The sequence below is a fragment of the Hippoglossus stenolepis genome, chromosome 19 (assembly GCF_022539355.2).
Source record: "Hippoglossus stenolepis isolate QCI-W04-F060 chromosome 19, HSTE1.2, whole genome shotgun sequence".
In the NCBI taxonomy this organism is placed as follows: domain Eukaryota; kingdom Metazoa; phylum Chordata; class Actinopteri; order Pleuronectiformes; family Pleuronectidae; genus Hippoglossus; species Hippoglossus stenolepis.
Genome location: NC_061501.1, coordinates 8,473,841 through 8,491,092, shown reverse-complemented (window position 1 = coordinate 8,491,092; position 17,252 = coordinate 8,473,841). Strand labels below are relative to the sequence as shown.

Genomic DNA, 17,252 nt, shown 5'->3' with positions numbered 1-17,252 from the left:
GTTTTATACAGGGTAAAAAGGGTGCTGTTTGAAATGATCCTTGTGGTATTTTGACCAAAGTATGTTACAGACATTTCATTAAGACCCCAAGGAACCATATCAACTTGTGGTAAAATGGGCATGCTATGTCCCCTTTAATGCTCCGGAGCTTCTTCAGAATTATTCCTCGTCATTTAGTGAGTCCTCCTCAAACAGTTCTACAATATACTCTCACTTTTTATTGTTTGTGTGCTGAACGTTGTGTGCAGAGGTTTTTATAAACACTATTGTGCAGAGTGAATGTTTTTATTTTTCACAATATAGAATCAGTTTTTACAATATTACTGTTGCATATTATATTGCATAATATAATATTGCACTGCTGATATTATTATGACCGTTAATCAACTGACAATCTTCAAACCCATGTTCAAAATTCATTCAAAATTTAAGCTCTGTAATTCAGCTTGATATAAAGCTGACAGAACAAATGTTGAGCTTTTCCTTTGAAAACAAATTGCTAAAGAGGAAGTGATTCTATAAATGTTGTTGCCACGATGGAGATCAGCACCTGCAACAGCCGTGAATGTCTGTGTCAGTCTGATATGGTGAAATATTGGACGGCATGACAGATATTATTGGCAGCAGGCAGCCAGTTGCTGTCCAATGCTGTAGTTGATCTGAGGTCATAGAAAAAGACTTGTTTACCTCAGTCCTCAGATTGAAACGTGTCGTGTGCCCAAATCCCACCACATTCAACACTGCACATCCCCTGGGCCATTTACAATACACAAGTGTGAAGCAGGTCAGACGAACAGTTCTTGATATTTACATACGGATGGAAAGCCAGACAGGCATTTGTGGAATTAGAAGACGATATAGTTGAACTCATTGCACTTAGCGTAGCAAGCTCCGGCGAGAGCTGTAATCATTATCATCTCATTTAACACATTGCCACATAGTCAGAAAAGATGTGTCTGTAATCAACAACGTGGGCATGTATATTATAGTGTAGTAATGCCTTGCTGGACCTATCACTCACTCCCCCGCTGTGATTAATGGTGTACAATGACTTATGTTCCACTGAATGGCCACATAGTATCTTTAAAATGAAAGTGAATATTCATGATTTAATAAACAAATAACATGGTGTAGGTGTGTGTGTAGGTGTAAATGATGATAAAGTCGTTCACATAGCTTAGGTGGATGCATTTATATATAGTGTATGCATGGGAATTTGTGCATTACATACAGTTTGTGTGATTGATTGATGAATGATGTAACCCGACATGAACTGGGGGCCCAGGGAGCTGAGGTTTTAATTAAGTGGTATGAGAGGAACTGGTTGGTCTGGCTATCACAATATATCACCATGTCTGGTCTGCAGTGACTCCTACAGCGCGCGCGCACGCACACGCACACGCACACACACACACACACACACAAAAGCCATCTGGCTACAGCGCGGGGTGCAGCTAACTGGTCTCTCTCTGTGCCTGTTAGCATTACAAAGTTGTTAATTCTCATCATTTTACAGGCTGTCATTAACTGGCACGAAATGTGTAGAAGTCAACAATGGATAACATCTTAAAAAATAGAGACACAAAACAGATGACAAGATGTAATTTAGAGACTGTATGGGTCAAATATGAAACGTACAGGTTTTTTCTTGGATATTTCCTAGGTGTTTGTTCTCTTCATCGAACAGTATTGATTTTCATGAATCCCTTTGATGATTGATGATTTAATTTCTGCATGCATGAAGAGGAAAATAAACAGTTTGTGGTAACGACTTCAGGTGAATAACAGGCCTGCAGCTTGCAATCAGTATATTGATTGCAGAAAAATCTGTGATTGTGCTGTTGCATTGAGGAAGAGGATTTTGATTCAGTCCACGTCTCACTTTCATGGGGACAACAGCAAACAAATAGAGGTGCCTCTAAAACCTTTTCAAACGCGAAAAACCTCCTGCTGTTATTTCAGCCTATTCTGAATCACACTCAGATGTATTTTTTGTCATTGGAAATTACTGACATTGAGAAAATGGGAATAACAGTAGTACGAAAAAATGTAGTAATGACAGTAGTAGTGGAGGACACAATAAGAAAAAAACTGCAATTGGTTGGCTGGCTGCATCTGTATTAGGATGATGATGAGTCAGGTGGTTACAGTGACGGTGGGTATTTGTCTATAAGATGTTGAAGTTAGTTACAAACATTGACGGTGGAGCAGTGGGGCTAAATGACAAAAGAAAGAAGGACTTCAAAAATCCATCATCTCAAGAGCATAATGACAACAATGATCCTATATAGAATGCGAGGAGGACAGCCCAGCGGCAGCCATTACTACTTCGGCTGTCCCGCAACCCTGAGTGGAACTAGACCACTGTTCAAGAGGACGCCCTGAACCCCAGAGAGAGGCAGAGAAAGAGAGACAGCCACCTGTTCACTGTCCCTATTTCGCTAGGTTACCATTACTCAGGGAACTTCTATGCCAAGAGTATGGGCCTCCATTTAAAAACCTCCATGTTCAATGTCACTATTTACTCATTTTGTCTATTTGGTGCAATATTGGAATTACTGCATTATGAAACAAAACAACAAATAATCTAGAACTGGAATTTGGTCCTTACTGCATCCTCTGTGAAATGTACTTCATCATTAAATACTACAGTCACTTTCCTTTTGCTCGTTTCAAGTCATCAGACTTATTTTGTGTGGAAAATAGCCAGGAGAGTGACCTGAGGACTAGAACATAAGACCAGATGTCAACCTTAGCGCATTAAAGCACAGAGACAGCTGGCTTCAACGCATGCAAAAGTTGTTTTCCGAGTAAGACCCAAACAGACCATTTCACAGTAGATATACATGGGCAATGTTCAACATGATTGAAAGTTTGAGTATATAAAGCCGCTAGCTTTATATGGGACTGGAAATCCAGACCAGTTAAAGGAGACAGGGCCGTGAAGAAACAAAAACAGATTAGCACAAAGCGAACTATCAGGTACCGTAAAAGCCTCAGGGTGTCTACAGCTATAAACAAGTTAAGTTTTTTTAAGACCTTTTTAACATCACTTGAAATCAAATTCATGATCAATCTCCGTTAGATTCCACTGCCTTTATCCTCGTTTTTCCTAGTTTGAAAGACTTTCGACACACACCGTGTTCTTAGAATAGCAAGTAGGCTGTCTAGAAAGGCATTAGTTTGACCCATAAACTTACCCAATGAAAGACTTTTGCCGCAGCGCACACTGGAACTAATGATTCATCTTCTCGAGTGTTGCAGAGTGGAGAAATCTTTGTAGAGTACTTAGGTGGTAATGTGTTTTAAAAAATAAGACCTATCCAATCTGAATAGAATTTATTTTACTTTATCTGGCCTTATATTTGTAAAATTGAATTGCGAGACATTTTAAGACGTTTTAAGGACTTGCAGTCACCCTGACCATAAATGGATGTCCTTTGTTGTTAATGCAAATTGGGATATACAATGTTTGTGGTTAATGCAAATCGGTTTATTCAATTAAAAAAAAAAAAAAAGTTATTAAAGGGTTAGCCTCTCAAGACAGACTTCTGGATTTGTCGATTATACCAAAAAAAGCATTATCTTTTTTGCCTTTTCGAACATTGCGGAACAAGATCTGCACGTTACTCCAAGGTTTTGAAAAAACGTTTTTGGAAACACTGTTGGAATATGTACATATATGCATAATAATAAGTTAGAATTAATATTTCTTTAATTCCTTAACATGTAAACAATGCAGATTCACAGGGAATTTCACATTTCGGGATCCCCTCTGTGCACAGCTCATATACAAGCTGAAACCTGAAAACTATGACTCTCGACAAAATGTGTACAAGATTATGTCAGGTTTGAATCATCGTCTGACTCTCAACGCCGAAGATGCCGTGTGACTCACTGGGTTACAATGCAAAAACAAAAATCGATGTAGAAGCATCCAGAGCAGGTGATAAAAGTCACAATGAAAAGTGTAATCAAAGAATCCAGTTATGGCTCTTGGGAGGATTCTGCCCCCACATCCAACCCCTGGCCCAAAGGAAATAAAACCTGCTTGCTTCTCGTGATCTAAATCCTCTGTGAAGTCTTTGTGGGAATATGATGCTTTGTTCAGCGCAGCACAGTATACAGCAGTACTGCTTTATGCCTCAGTTAATGAATCAAATCAATCATTTGTCCCGTCTTTTTGTTTGGTATCAAACTGCTGAAGGCTTTCGTATTCATGCAGGCAGCAGAGGTAACGAGGCTGAATAAAGGCTTGGCGTCGAAACAGACACTTTGTCTTTTTTTTGTCGATTGTTGTCCCCTTTAGATTGTCGTTACGTATTAATGACAAAGTGTTGGCAAAGATAAAGTGGGAGAACTTGAGTTTGTGTAGAGGCCAGGCTCCATTGTGTGCACAAGGATAGACACAAGCACAACCTGTCGATGGAATAAATGCACAACCTATCGCCCACATGACCTCAACTCCACGAGTAAAAAACCTTTCATCAAACTGCTCCAGGCATTGATTCCTCTGGCCTCAGGGTGTTGTTCCTGAGGAGGACGACCTCACTCACATTCTGCTCTCTCACAACTTTCTGAGATACTGTACATATGCAGGTGAGAGCTTTCTGAGGACTTCCAGTACTGACTGAAAGGAGCCATGTTTCTGAGTCTCACGTCACATCAGTCATATACATATTCAATGGGGCAAATATTTTCATTCCTGCTTCAGCATTTATCTTTTAGCTTGTCATTTACCCTAGTTGCTCTTTAAGATAATCTCAGGGGCACATCAACTCTCTTATCTTATCTCCTACCTCAATCTCCCCACCAGCAATCAACAACCTAGAGATATTTGTTTCACCCTCATAGAGAACTGAAGAAACCAGATGATACATTTAATTAAGAAACCAAAGAATATTAGCTTTGAAACGCTCAAAATGCTTGACTCATCAAAAGCACTTTTCTGTCAATTGAGTTATCAACTAATTGTTACAGCTCAGATTTTAAGTGTTACATCAATGCCAAAAGTATTACTGTATTGTACAGGTAACACATGTAATATGTGTGGCATGCATGTAACACATGTTACTGAATCGTCTTTCCCCCTCAAATTCCTCAACACAGTCTTGTCCCAAACAATCGTGACACAGCTGACAAAAAAATACAAGCACACACCGGAAAAAAGCAAAGAAGAAGAAGTGGAATCGTGAGGGAACAGTTTTGGCACCGGCTTGTTTCCTCCCGGAGCACCACTTTGGACTTGTGCGCACTTCTTAACCATGACAAACCACTCGCAGAGGCTTATCCATAGTTTCCTGCAGAATGCTTTGTCTTTACCATCAGTCTCTGCAATCTCCCTCCAGGATATGCTCCCTCATTATTGACATTAATCCGTATAGAAATGTCTGTGGAGATGGACCCGTTTGCAGACTCTTGCCCCCGGCTCAATCCATGCTGTGCTACACATGCTGCAAGTCAAAAAAGTTAGGAGGTGTGCGACCGGCTGAAACAACGCCGTGGGCAAGGACAGTGATGACGAGCATTGGCTGGATGGTAAATCCATGTGATTGAGTCGCTTTCCTTCAGCTTTGAGCCATTCTGTTAGGCCAGCTTTTGTTGACAAGGGATCAAATTTGTGTACTAGTGTAATTCTACCATTGTTAAATTAGTTCGACCAACTATTAAATTAAGTTGGACATAGCAAATAAGTTGAATCAACCTTAATAAATGGATTCAAATTCAATACATTAAGTTGGACAAACAATTGCTCAATGCTAAGAGAACGTTTTATTTTTTCTGTCAAAACAAACAAAACACTTACTCATTCCCGAATACCCATTATGTGTCCTATTATATAACCTCTGGGGAGACATTGCCTTCCCCAACATTGGTTGTAATTTCTCTTTGTGCCTCTTCCTCTTTCCCCTCTGTTCCAACTTCTCACCTTGATTTTTGGGCTCTTTCTTACTGCGTCATTTTATAAATCTCTCAGTGTTTGTCTCAGAGGTTGTCTCATTGTTTGTCTCAGTGTTTGTCTCAGAGGTTGTCTCAGAGGTTGTTTCAGAGGTTGTCTCTCCATTTCTTTCTGGCAGTCTTTCTCCCCCTGTCTGCCACTCTGGCATGGTTTCACTGGTTCTTATCTATTCTCCCCACTATCTAGTGCTGAGGGAAGATAAGCATGCATTTGCATGTTTAATGAACCAAACACCCCCAATTCCCCACAGACACACACACACAAAAACTGTTTCACTATTCCCGTGGGGGACACTCACTGACATAATGCATTCAATAGTCCTTTACCAACCTTGATGTCTATCTTTAACTATGTCTTTATGCCGAACCAAAATTGAACTCTAACCCTAATAAGTCTTTAAAAGTGTCTACCTGTGGGGGCCTCAAGTTTTCAGTTTGCATTAAGGTTGAAGTCCCCATTGGGCTATGAAAGCAACATACACACACACGTTGCTACTGCTGCTGTTGGCCCTGCAGGCTTCTGTATCCTTGCAACTGACATGGAGTCACCAGCTGCTGACTCCTACAGGAATAAACATGGCCGACCTACTTGCCTTCACGTTGACAGCTGGAACGACAGGCAGTGGACAGTATTTAAATTTATTATTTTTAAAAAAAACGAACAAAATGATATAAGTTGATCATGTGTATTTGATCTTTAATCGAGTACACTTGTGAAGTGGCTGTACACTTGAGGAGTCGTGTTGACAGAGATGCAACAGAATCCTTGACAGAGACTGTAGGACAAAATAATCCAATATCTATGTGGAGAAAATACATCACAAATTAGCAGAATTCTTGAATAGAGAACACAAACCTTTCTTGTGATTGTTTGCATTTGCGTAAACTGTTTAAATAAAAGCAAACATATATACATAAACTCTAACTTTGGTATTTATAAACACTTTGGCAATACACCGTGTACAGCAATTTGTACTAGATGCATGGCAAGTTCGCTGCAGTTGGAAACAAGACATTTAAAAAGAGACACATATACAATAAGAGACAACGCTAATAATCCCGAAAGGCAATACGGTTTAAGGCAATTAAATAAGAAACTATTACACAATAAATCATCAGAAAAGAGCTGTTTAGTTACATCGAGTATGTAGCAGACTCTGACCTTTGACCTCACTGTTGAGTATGCTGAGAAAATTCATAATTTATATTAGTAACGTATTGATTTACTAATCTTATTTGTGCTAAATAACGGATAGGTTTTTATTTAAGTAAGAGTAAACCTGGCTGCTAGCAGTGCTGTCAGGCCCTTTTTAGGAAGTACAAAGTGAAATGAAGGGTTTCTTCATACACAGTGAAATGTGAAAAGATGCACTCACTGAAATGCAAAGAAGTAGTTTTAGAGCAGAGACACAACACAGAGAGGCATACAGAAAGAAAGACAGTGGGAACATAAGCGATGTGAGGGATGTCGCCACTGGCCACCATTATTCTCAACTCCTCTTAGAAATGCATCATCAGTCATTAGGGCGGTAGCATGACTCGTAGTATCATCATCACACACACACACACACACACACACACACACACACACACACACACACACACACACACACACACACACACACACACACACACACACACACACACACACACACACACACACACACACACACACACACACACACACACACACACGAGGTGTATTTTAAGGTATATAATGCAGGGGCCTATAATTTGAGTTCTCTCTATGCAGCATTTTGCTGAGCTTGTAAAAACGCCTGCAGCTAATGGTGTGATGGATCCCTCTATTATCACCCAACGCAGGGGCAGAGAGTGGGGTAGAGTCAGATAAAGGGAAGTAATTGGGCAGTATTTTAGTTGTGGGAAAAACAGGAAGGTGAACAGGGAGAGAGCACGTAAAAAGCCATAAAATGATATGTGCATGATGAAGTCAAAGGGCTGTTCGAATGTGATAAACCTGACCTGATCACCTATGTGTGCAGTGTGTGTGAAGCCGTTTCAGATTCAAGTGCAGACATGATCCGAATATTCAAGGTTCATACTGGGTAGCATGCATTTGATTGTCGAGAACCACACTGGTTGGGTCATTAAAAAGGACAAAGCAGTAAATTCAAAGAACTAAACAAATTTATATTGGTAGATAAAAACAAAGAATTCTTTTATACTTTAAACTTGTATTTTTCTTTTCATTTTGACAGCTGTGCAGTGGGGTGCTGTGAATTCCATTTGTTCGCTCTGTCCACCACATTACTCCAGACCTCAATATCTCAGTGACTGTTGCACTGTTGTTCACGGTTTGACATCATAGACTGTGAAATGATTGGAATTCTGTGAAATGTGCCGCAGCCATTCGTGCTCCCCACAGGATGAATTGTAACAAATCTGGCGTCATCATCAAGCCAAGTGTACCTAGTACCAAGACCTATTCGATAACACATTCAGTACGCATTCTAAGGCCATGTGTGACCAGACGAACTTGTAACTGTCCATTTGTGATCGAATCGCTCAGGACGGATGTTAATAAAAGTCTAAACAGGACCACAGAGCCGCTGACATGTAGCTGGAGATGAGAGTTAATACACAGATGCCAAATGGGCTCAGAAGAGAAGAGAACACAAGAGCAAACAGAAAAAAAAGCTGCAGCAAGTTGGACAAAAACATGACTGAATGACAGACAAGCGAGGGGCTTTCTCTGAATGTTTCTGGCACTCTCTGTGTGCCTGGGGTCTATTAGTAGCTGTGATCAAGTGTGTGAAGACTAAGCCCATACTACTGGTGTGAATGTCTGCTCCTCAGGGTGGGACAACTTTATAGTCTAGTAAGTCTGTTTGCCTCTGAGAAAAGTCTTGGGCACGGTGTGAGGACATGTGTGCGCATGCATGTGTGCGCATGTGTGTGTGTGTGGTCATGTGTGGGGCACAAACAGTGGAGCTGGCCGCTGCTGGTGTGTAACTAAATGTCACAGATTGATTAGAATAAATAGTCCAAAAAAGCTCTGAGACTGGGCACTCGCATACAGCCGGGAAGTGTTTGTGTGTGGTGACATGATTGTCTTCACCCGTCCCCCACAAACACACACGCACTCACTCTCTCACCACACCACACACCCACCCACCCACCCACACACCCACACACACACACACACACACACACACACACACACACACACACACACACACACACACACACACTCGCTCTCTCTCACACACACACACACACGTTTCTTGGATACCTGGGCTTTACCTTTCTCCGACCTCCCCGAGGGGTCTTTGGGCAGATGTGTGAGCTCGAACAACACAATCAGAAAGCTGTTACTGCCTCAGGACATGAACTTTACACCTCACACTCCCTCTCTCTTATGCTCTCCTTCACACACACGTATCAATGCACAATATGCATGTGCTGCCAAGATTAATTTATCAGGGATTAGAGTTTCTGACCACCCATAATTGTTACTGCCTCCTTGTCACTGTCTGAATATATATATAACATGCATCCACCCATATAAGACCATATTGTTATCAGTCTTTTCTCTACCTTGTGATTCTATGTTATGCACATAAACCCTCAACAGCAGCAGAAAACAGAATGAAGCCATAATCCACAGGTTTCAGCCATAGAACGTAAATAAAGATGGACAAAATGACTGCTCTCCAAAAGTGAAGCCCCCTGATGGCTGGCTGTGTTATAGGTCATAAATCCCACCTCCTCCCTGTTAACAGATGGGAACTAAAAAGGGCTAAAAAGTCAAAGTACACATTAAATACATTTTGAAAAGATGATTTGTCATTTTACTTGTAGTTCCTATCAAACTGATAAGATTATTTTTAATTTAATTCTATAAAAACGGAATCAAACGTCATGATTGACAGCTGAGGCTTATGATTCGTCAAGTACATGTATCGATGGGACATAGCTACTGCGGCTCCACCCCCGATCGCAACTGCTAATACAGTCTGGCTCCAAATAGTCAAGATGGCAGCATAGTTATCTGATATATTTTGGGTTAATTTCTGGATAGTGGGAGATGTGTCGTCGGCTTCTCACCCTAACACTAATACATGACAGCAGCAAACATACATGAACAAATAGAATATATGGCCAACAGATCTCTTCAAAAAAGCTCAGTCATTAACACTCCAACACATGCACTTCCTGATATCCACAACATACTGTATAATAAGTTGAGAGAACACATGGATAATCAATTCAGTTCATCCGCACAGTGATAATACAGTAAAGCAAAAATAACATCTGTCTCACAGATGAACATTAGAGAGGAGAGAGAGATAGATGTGTTCAGCAAGAGAATGACAAATGTGAGAGACAATAAGACAATGAGAACGAGCATAAGACGGAGAGCAAGAGAACAGAAAAAAATGGAAGATAATAAATCAATGAACCTATTCTGTGGCTGCCACGGGGTAATGAAAGCTATTTATTTGCCATCTCTCTCTTTCTCCGTCTCTTTCTTCCTCTCTCTTTCCCTCTCTCTATGTGCATTGCTTTTCCCCCTGCACCCTCAGCATTGATAGTCTCATCTCTCTCCACTAAACGCTAATAATTCCATGAAGCACAACAAAACAGTCTCTTAGAGACCACATTTGTTTCGCTCAGCTTCCTGTGTCAGCTACACACCAACGGATGGGCTGCCTTCCTTTGGCTTGGCTTCTTATTATCTGACGTGACCTTTCCGCCTTAAAATAATTGGCAAATTATAATAGACTTTCATGTGCTATGTCCTTTTTAATTAATGGCATAGCTTTACAACACCATTATTCTGTCTTGTTCTCACTGTGGATTATTTGCTCTAAAGCATAATTGATTGCTGAATATCCAGATTCCATCATCTATCATATGATATATAAATACTTCTAATACTACCAACAATGCATCAAGATGGTACTATGTATGCTTGTAGCCAGTAAATCTGTAACCTATGCAACACCTTATATATGGCCTTGATATTCTCCTACCCCAAGTCACGGTTCGCTTAGTAGGTACAGTAGCTGTTTATTTTCCCAACAGTTAAATGTACAAACTAGAATGGCACTCAGTGCGTACTTCTGCCAAGGCCACAACAGTGACCTCAAATTCAATCAAGCTGCACCAGAATGCACACCGTGTAAGATGTCAGTGCCCTAAATATGCCTGATTTCTTTCATCTAAATCTTTTTTTCCCTGAGGAACTAACAAAATATGGTGAAATATACCCAATGTCCCAATGTTAACAAAAGTGATTAAAAATTCCTGGATTAGCCTCTTCATCCAGATCAATACCAAAATTGAATGGATTCTATCTTTGCCCATGTCTCTTTCCTTATTCTTTCCATTGACAATTAAAAGTATTACTGCTTAATGATGATCAATAGGGGACTTAAAGTTAAGTGTTACTAGGCAAGGTGTACAAGTTTTTAAATAATTCTTTATTCTGCGCACACAGCGAGGTGGTACATTTTAAGTAAATTACAGACAATGTGATTCACAAGTCTTATCTTTACATAATTTTTTTGGGGCATCCTCCTAATGGTGAAAAAAGTAATCAAATTAAAATACATCAACCTTAACTTCCCCTTTAGTAGAGCATTGAACGCTTGCACTGCACAGCCAGTCGGGCAGAGGAGACAGCAGGAGCAAACGTTTCCCACTGGCTGCCACTTACCACTAATGTTAGAAAAATGATGAATTAGTCTCGGCATGGTGTTTGGAGTCTACGTGTTTGCATGTGGGTGTATATGTGTGCCAGAGTGTGTTTTCTTCTTGTAAAGTGTTGTGTCGCATGCCAACAGCTCACAGTGTGAACAGATGTTAGTCAGTAATGCCCTGGGTTTCTGCATCGCAGTCAGGCTTTTTTTTTTCAGGGTCCTCAGCTCTGAGAAGGAGTCAGTGGAGATGCCTGAATTGCTTTTTCGACCGGAACTCAACTAAGGACACGCAGCCTCACAGCAGCTGCCAAAGAGCACACACAGCACTCGCTCAAAGCATGTGAAATACAAACCCACAAACAGAGACGGTACACAACCCCACACATTTGGAAAATAACACACAGACACACAAAACTACAGGTTAACATGAGGCACAATTAACTCAACAGGCTTCTAACAGGGTAATGGATGCACTGAGTGTCTATAGAAGCAGCAGCTTTACGGCCACAAAAAAAAAAGATCGGTAAGCAATTTGTAGGGTAAGGGGGAATCCCCTTTTAAGGGTTGACACCAAATGGCTTAGAAAAGAACTGTCACTCCCTCAATCACAGTCAGATTACCCCCGGAAAAATCCTACCCACATCCATAAAGATGTTACTGTCCTTGGCAGAAGGGCGGGATTCAACATAAACTTGTTTAGTGTGTATTTATATATATAAATAGTAGTCATTTATAGTCACATTTTGGTATTTTGTAATCTTGGTGACTCTTCTTCCTGATCAACTTTGTTGCCATTTTAATAAATAATCTGTTACCTAAATAATTGGCCTATAATATAAGCACTCAAATCAATAGAGTGGCCTTTGATGGAGTCAAATTCTCAGGCTGAATTATTGCGTCAGTCTGCCCCGGCAAAGACTCATCTGTTTCCCTTCATTTTTACCCTTTGCTCCATTATAACACCTTTTCACTCAGATCCAGCCACTGCACTCTATATTTAGCTGCTGCCTGTCACTGAAGCCCTGATGAAGGAGAAGAAAATGAGTGGTGATGTAGGAGACCATGGGAAAGGTTAGCGCTGTCTCTTTGAATAGAATCAGACACACTCTCTGATCATTCACAGTAATACTGCAGACTCTAATATCTATACTTAGGTTTGGATTAAAATAAATATTAGAGAAGGAAAAAAAAACCTGTTGTTACAATTTGCATCATCAACATGGATCAAAATATGCAAACTCAGAAGTGGGTTGTAACATGTGTCCTATGTGTATGCATAAACATAAATGAAAGACAAATGTACAGGACACATTTGAGTTAGCATGCAGTGACCGATTTGAGCACACATACGGATGGATGTGGACTCTCAAAAGATTTGCGAGGTCAGTCCTCCATATCTGATGTGATAATCATGAAATGATGCAACCGCAAGACGGCAGACACTCAATAGTTGGCACAGACACATGCAGCCGTTTTTTAACTAGAAGTGCCCATGACCTCATTTTCAGAGCGCTTCTCTCCAGCATGAATTGTTGCTGGGTTACAAAAAACATCTTCTAGCACCCGAATAGTTGATATTGTAAGTTGATATTGTTAGTCTCACCCCCTTATCAAGTTTGATTGGTCATAGAGGGAAGTGACATAGACGAGCTTGGTTGTTTTCCCAAAAGTTGAAATGGTTTTGACAGAGAAGGCCGCAATATACGCTAAGGATATTTTTGAGCAAAGGAGATTGCGCACGATGAAGCTTTATAGTACTTGCATAGAAAGTGGACACTGCCGACACAAAAACACTTTCATCAAATGAACTCAATCAATTACACAAGCTGAGATGAAATTGGTTTAATTTAATCCCTCATCAATCTACAATCAATACACCATAATGACCTAATCTTTTTTTTGTGTGAAATTATTCAGTAAACACTCAAAAATGGCATTAAAAGAAGTCTTTGTTATACTATTTAAATTAGCACTGGTGTCTTCCATTTCCTCTTGATCATCTTTGAGCTGTTTCTACACCTTGTTTGGAGTCTATCCGTGGTAAATTAATTTGACTGGTCAAATATAAGGTCTTACTGATAATAACACATATCCGATTAAAACTCAAACCATGAGGTCAAAGGAACTGCTCTGAGAAACATCTGGAGAAAAGGTAAAGAATTCTGCTGAACTGAAGATTCCCAAGAGCACAGTCTGTTCTGGTGAAACAAAAATTGAGCAGTTTGGCCTCAATTCTACACGTCATGTCTGGAGGAAACCAGGCGCCCCACATCACCTGCCGAATGCAATTCTGGCCCGACAGCATGATGCTGATGGCATCTAGCATCATGCTGTGGGGGTGTTTTTCGCCGGCAGGGACAGAGACATTGGTCAGTGTTGACGGAGAGCAGAACAAAGCATAGTACAGAGATTTCCTTAATGAAAACCAGAGAGCTCAAACTGGGCCTATCAAGTTGACCTTCCAACAGGACAATGACCCTGAGCACACAGCCAAGACAACAGGAGTGACTTGGTAAATGTCCTTGAGTGTCCCAAACAGAGTCCTGACCTGACCCCAATCAAACATCTCTGGAGGGAGCTGAAAGTGGCCATCACACAAACAGTGTCCATCCAACCTGTCAGAATGTGAGGATCTCCAGCGAAGAATGGCAGCAAATCCCCAAATCCAGATGAGCGAGGCTTGTCTAGTCATACCCAAGAAAACTACTAAAGGGGCTTCAACAAAGGACTTAAAAGATCTGAAGGTTTATGTCAATGTGATGTTTTAGTCTTTCCTTTGTAATACAATTGCAAAAATTCAGTTTTTGCTTTGTCATCATTGATTATCGAGTGAAGATGACAGTCTAGAGCAAAAGTGTGAAAGAAAGTAAAGGGGGTCTGGATATTTTTTTGAGCACACTGTGTTGACATATTGACAGAATGTGTTTAAGTGGGACATCGAGAATAAATCAATTGTTCAAATCAATGTGAAGTTAAACTTATATTTACATAAGTGATTTCATTAAGATATTCAGGATTATTTGTTGTGTTTTATGTGTTACACAGTGGAATCAATACATGGATTATTTACAACACAAACATACCACAGTAAATGATGTAATATATAAGTGACAGTGGTACTTTGGTTACTTTTATACCACAACCAAGGTACATTAACAAATTACAGAACTGGCACAAACCGTGGAAGGAAGCCTCCAAACTTTTACAAAAACAGCTCTTCTAAGACTTAGCTGCAGCAAACAGAATGAATTGGGAAAGTTCAAAAGTGTCTTTTTGTTCTCAGTGTGCTCTGTTTCGCTGCCCCAGGGTTGTGTACTTATGCAATAAGCTGCCTCAGGGAGCCAGAGGGATGCTGAATTTATGAACTTCACTCTTTGACATGACAGAAATAATTCATACAAATACAAAAACATAGACACAAATGTAGACACACACACACACACACAAAACAAAATGTCACAAAGTAAATAATTTATAACCACAATCTTTTACTTTATTTACGCTGTTTTTTTTACTCGAGGAAGGCAAAGCCTCTACGAAATAAAATATGAGAAAAGAGTAATTTAGTAAGAAAGGGGAGGATAATAAGCTAAAGGTTTGAGCTGTTTGAGCATAAAATTCTAAATTTGCATGCTCACATATATCTCTCCCCTCACTGCTTCATCTCGACTGTCTCTCTCTGTTCAGAGCCCTCTTTCTCTCATCTGAAAACTGTTTGAGCAGCAGAAAGGTCAGACTTAATTGGGAAACCTAATGAAATATTTTCAAGGGTCTCGGGGCTGTGGCTGATATGCTAATTATTCTTGGAATATGTGGAGAGGGGTTCCAGGAAGTGTGATACTATGACCTGACCAGACTTTCTGTTGCAAAGCAAAGTCGTTTGTGTTCCTGCGACTCTGCAACACTGCCAATGGTTGTGATGCATTCGTGATGTATGGTCCTCGGAAACTGTGTTTGTGGGCATATTTGTGTGTTTGTGCAGTGTGTGATCATACTCACATCATTGTTAAGTCATGCGTTTGTCTTAAATTATGTATTTTAAACTCCCCATAAGCTTGGTGTTATTTTAAAACATTTTTGTGTTGTATGAGCGTCTGAGTGTGTGTGTGTGTGATTTTGTCTACAACCCCAGTTTAATCTAAATCCGTCCAGCTGTTGATTGCACCCCACAGCAGGGGTTCTCAGGAGAACACACACACGCCCTGGGTGTATTGCAGCTACATACACACACTGAGGGTATTCTCCTCAGTATCCGTGGTGTGTTTGAGTGTGCAGTACAGTACACGAGGGTAGGGTGAAGGTGTATAATAGTGAGGTCAGTGTTGGCGTCATGAGGGACATGGTTCTGTTATGCTCTAACTTTACACACGCACACAAAGACATCCTCTCCATGCAAAACCTAACCAGCACACACACAAGAGGGGGGCAGTATGTGTTACCTGATACCCACTTTCCACCTCACCACACACACAAAGGAAGATGGATAAAGAGAGAGTAGGGGGTTGCATGTTACCTGATGCTGCTCATGCTGCCTGCCTCTGATCCAAGTTTGCACCTCTCCAGCTGGGTGGCAACGATCTGACGCTCAGCCTCAAGTTCCCTGGTCAGCCGTTCAAACTGAAGCTCCTGAAGAGATAAAGAGGAACAAAGTGTGCGTGAGACAGAGCGAGAGAAAATGATGGGATTCTTGTGGGAAGCAGAACCGTGCTTATGCATGTTACCGCATGGAAGCATATCAATAGTGCAGCGAATTCAAGCCCACTGAGGACACTGTGTACGTGCGACTGAGTGTGTGTGTATGTGGGACCAAGAGAGAGTGTGTGAGCGAATAAGTAGGGAGAGGGTGCGCTGGTTTGATTGGTTTTCTCAAAGCCATTTGAAGCTCTGAATGAGTTGATCCCTAGTCTATCTCAAGTCTCCCACTTCAATCCCCTCTCCTCCCAAAACACTACAGAGCACAATGCAATTCATCTCCCCCCTTTTCACACATGCTTACAGCAATTTACTCATCTTTACAGTCTCTCTCCCTGTCTCCCTCTCATACACACACACAAAGTACAGAAGGAAACCCCTGACATATACAGTACATATGTAGTACTAGTGGAGGTAGATCTTTTATCTTACTTATCTTTGAAGTATTACCACAATGTGCACAAGCAAAATTTGAATTTATAGCACATTACAGTTATGCACAGTGTTGTGACTGAGTTTCATCTTTGACATAATATTAGAGAAATATAATATAATATAGTGCTTTTCTGTCAGAGGCGAAACCCCAAATGCTCACGTTCAGCATGTGTTGCAAACCTGTGCAAACCATGGAAAATTGGTTGACAAGGACAGGAAAATATATTTATTATTTATTCCTGTATATTTTTATATACAAATCTTTGCAGTCTACTTCCTGGCACTCACAAGGAATCATCATGTCGAGCCACTGTCGGCATCACATCCCTGAAAATTCAGCTGACTACGCAACAATGTTTATTTGTCTTTTCATTTTTATGAAAATAGAGATGAAAGTTGATGATTCAGTTGGACATTCACAATTGAAATTATCTGAATTGTTGAACCGGTAAAGTGCATATGATGTACTTGCTATTTCAAAATAGTAGCTCTTTCACGGCC

The 17,252-nt window shown here is 40.5% G+C and overlaps 1 protein-coding gene across 1 annotated transcript in view; it reads right to left on the bottom strand.

Annotated features, from left to right (window-relative positions):
- Positions 1-17,252, bottom strand: part of ctnnd2a (catenin (cadherin-associated protein), delta 2a) — a 244,656-nt gene that overhangs the window by 150,298 nt on the left and 77,106 nt on the right. The window contains 1 exon segment of the mRNA XM_035143145.2: positions 16,138-16,250. Coding sequence (XP_034999036.2) covers positions 16,138-16,250 — 113 coding nt within the window.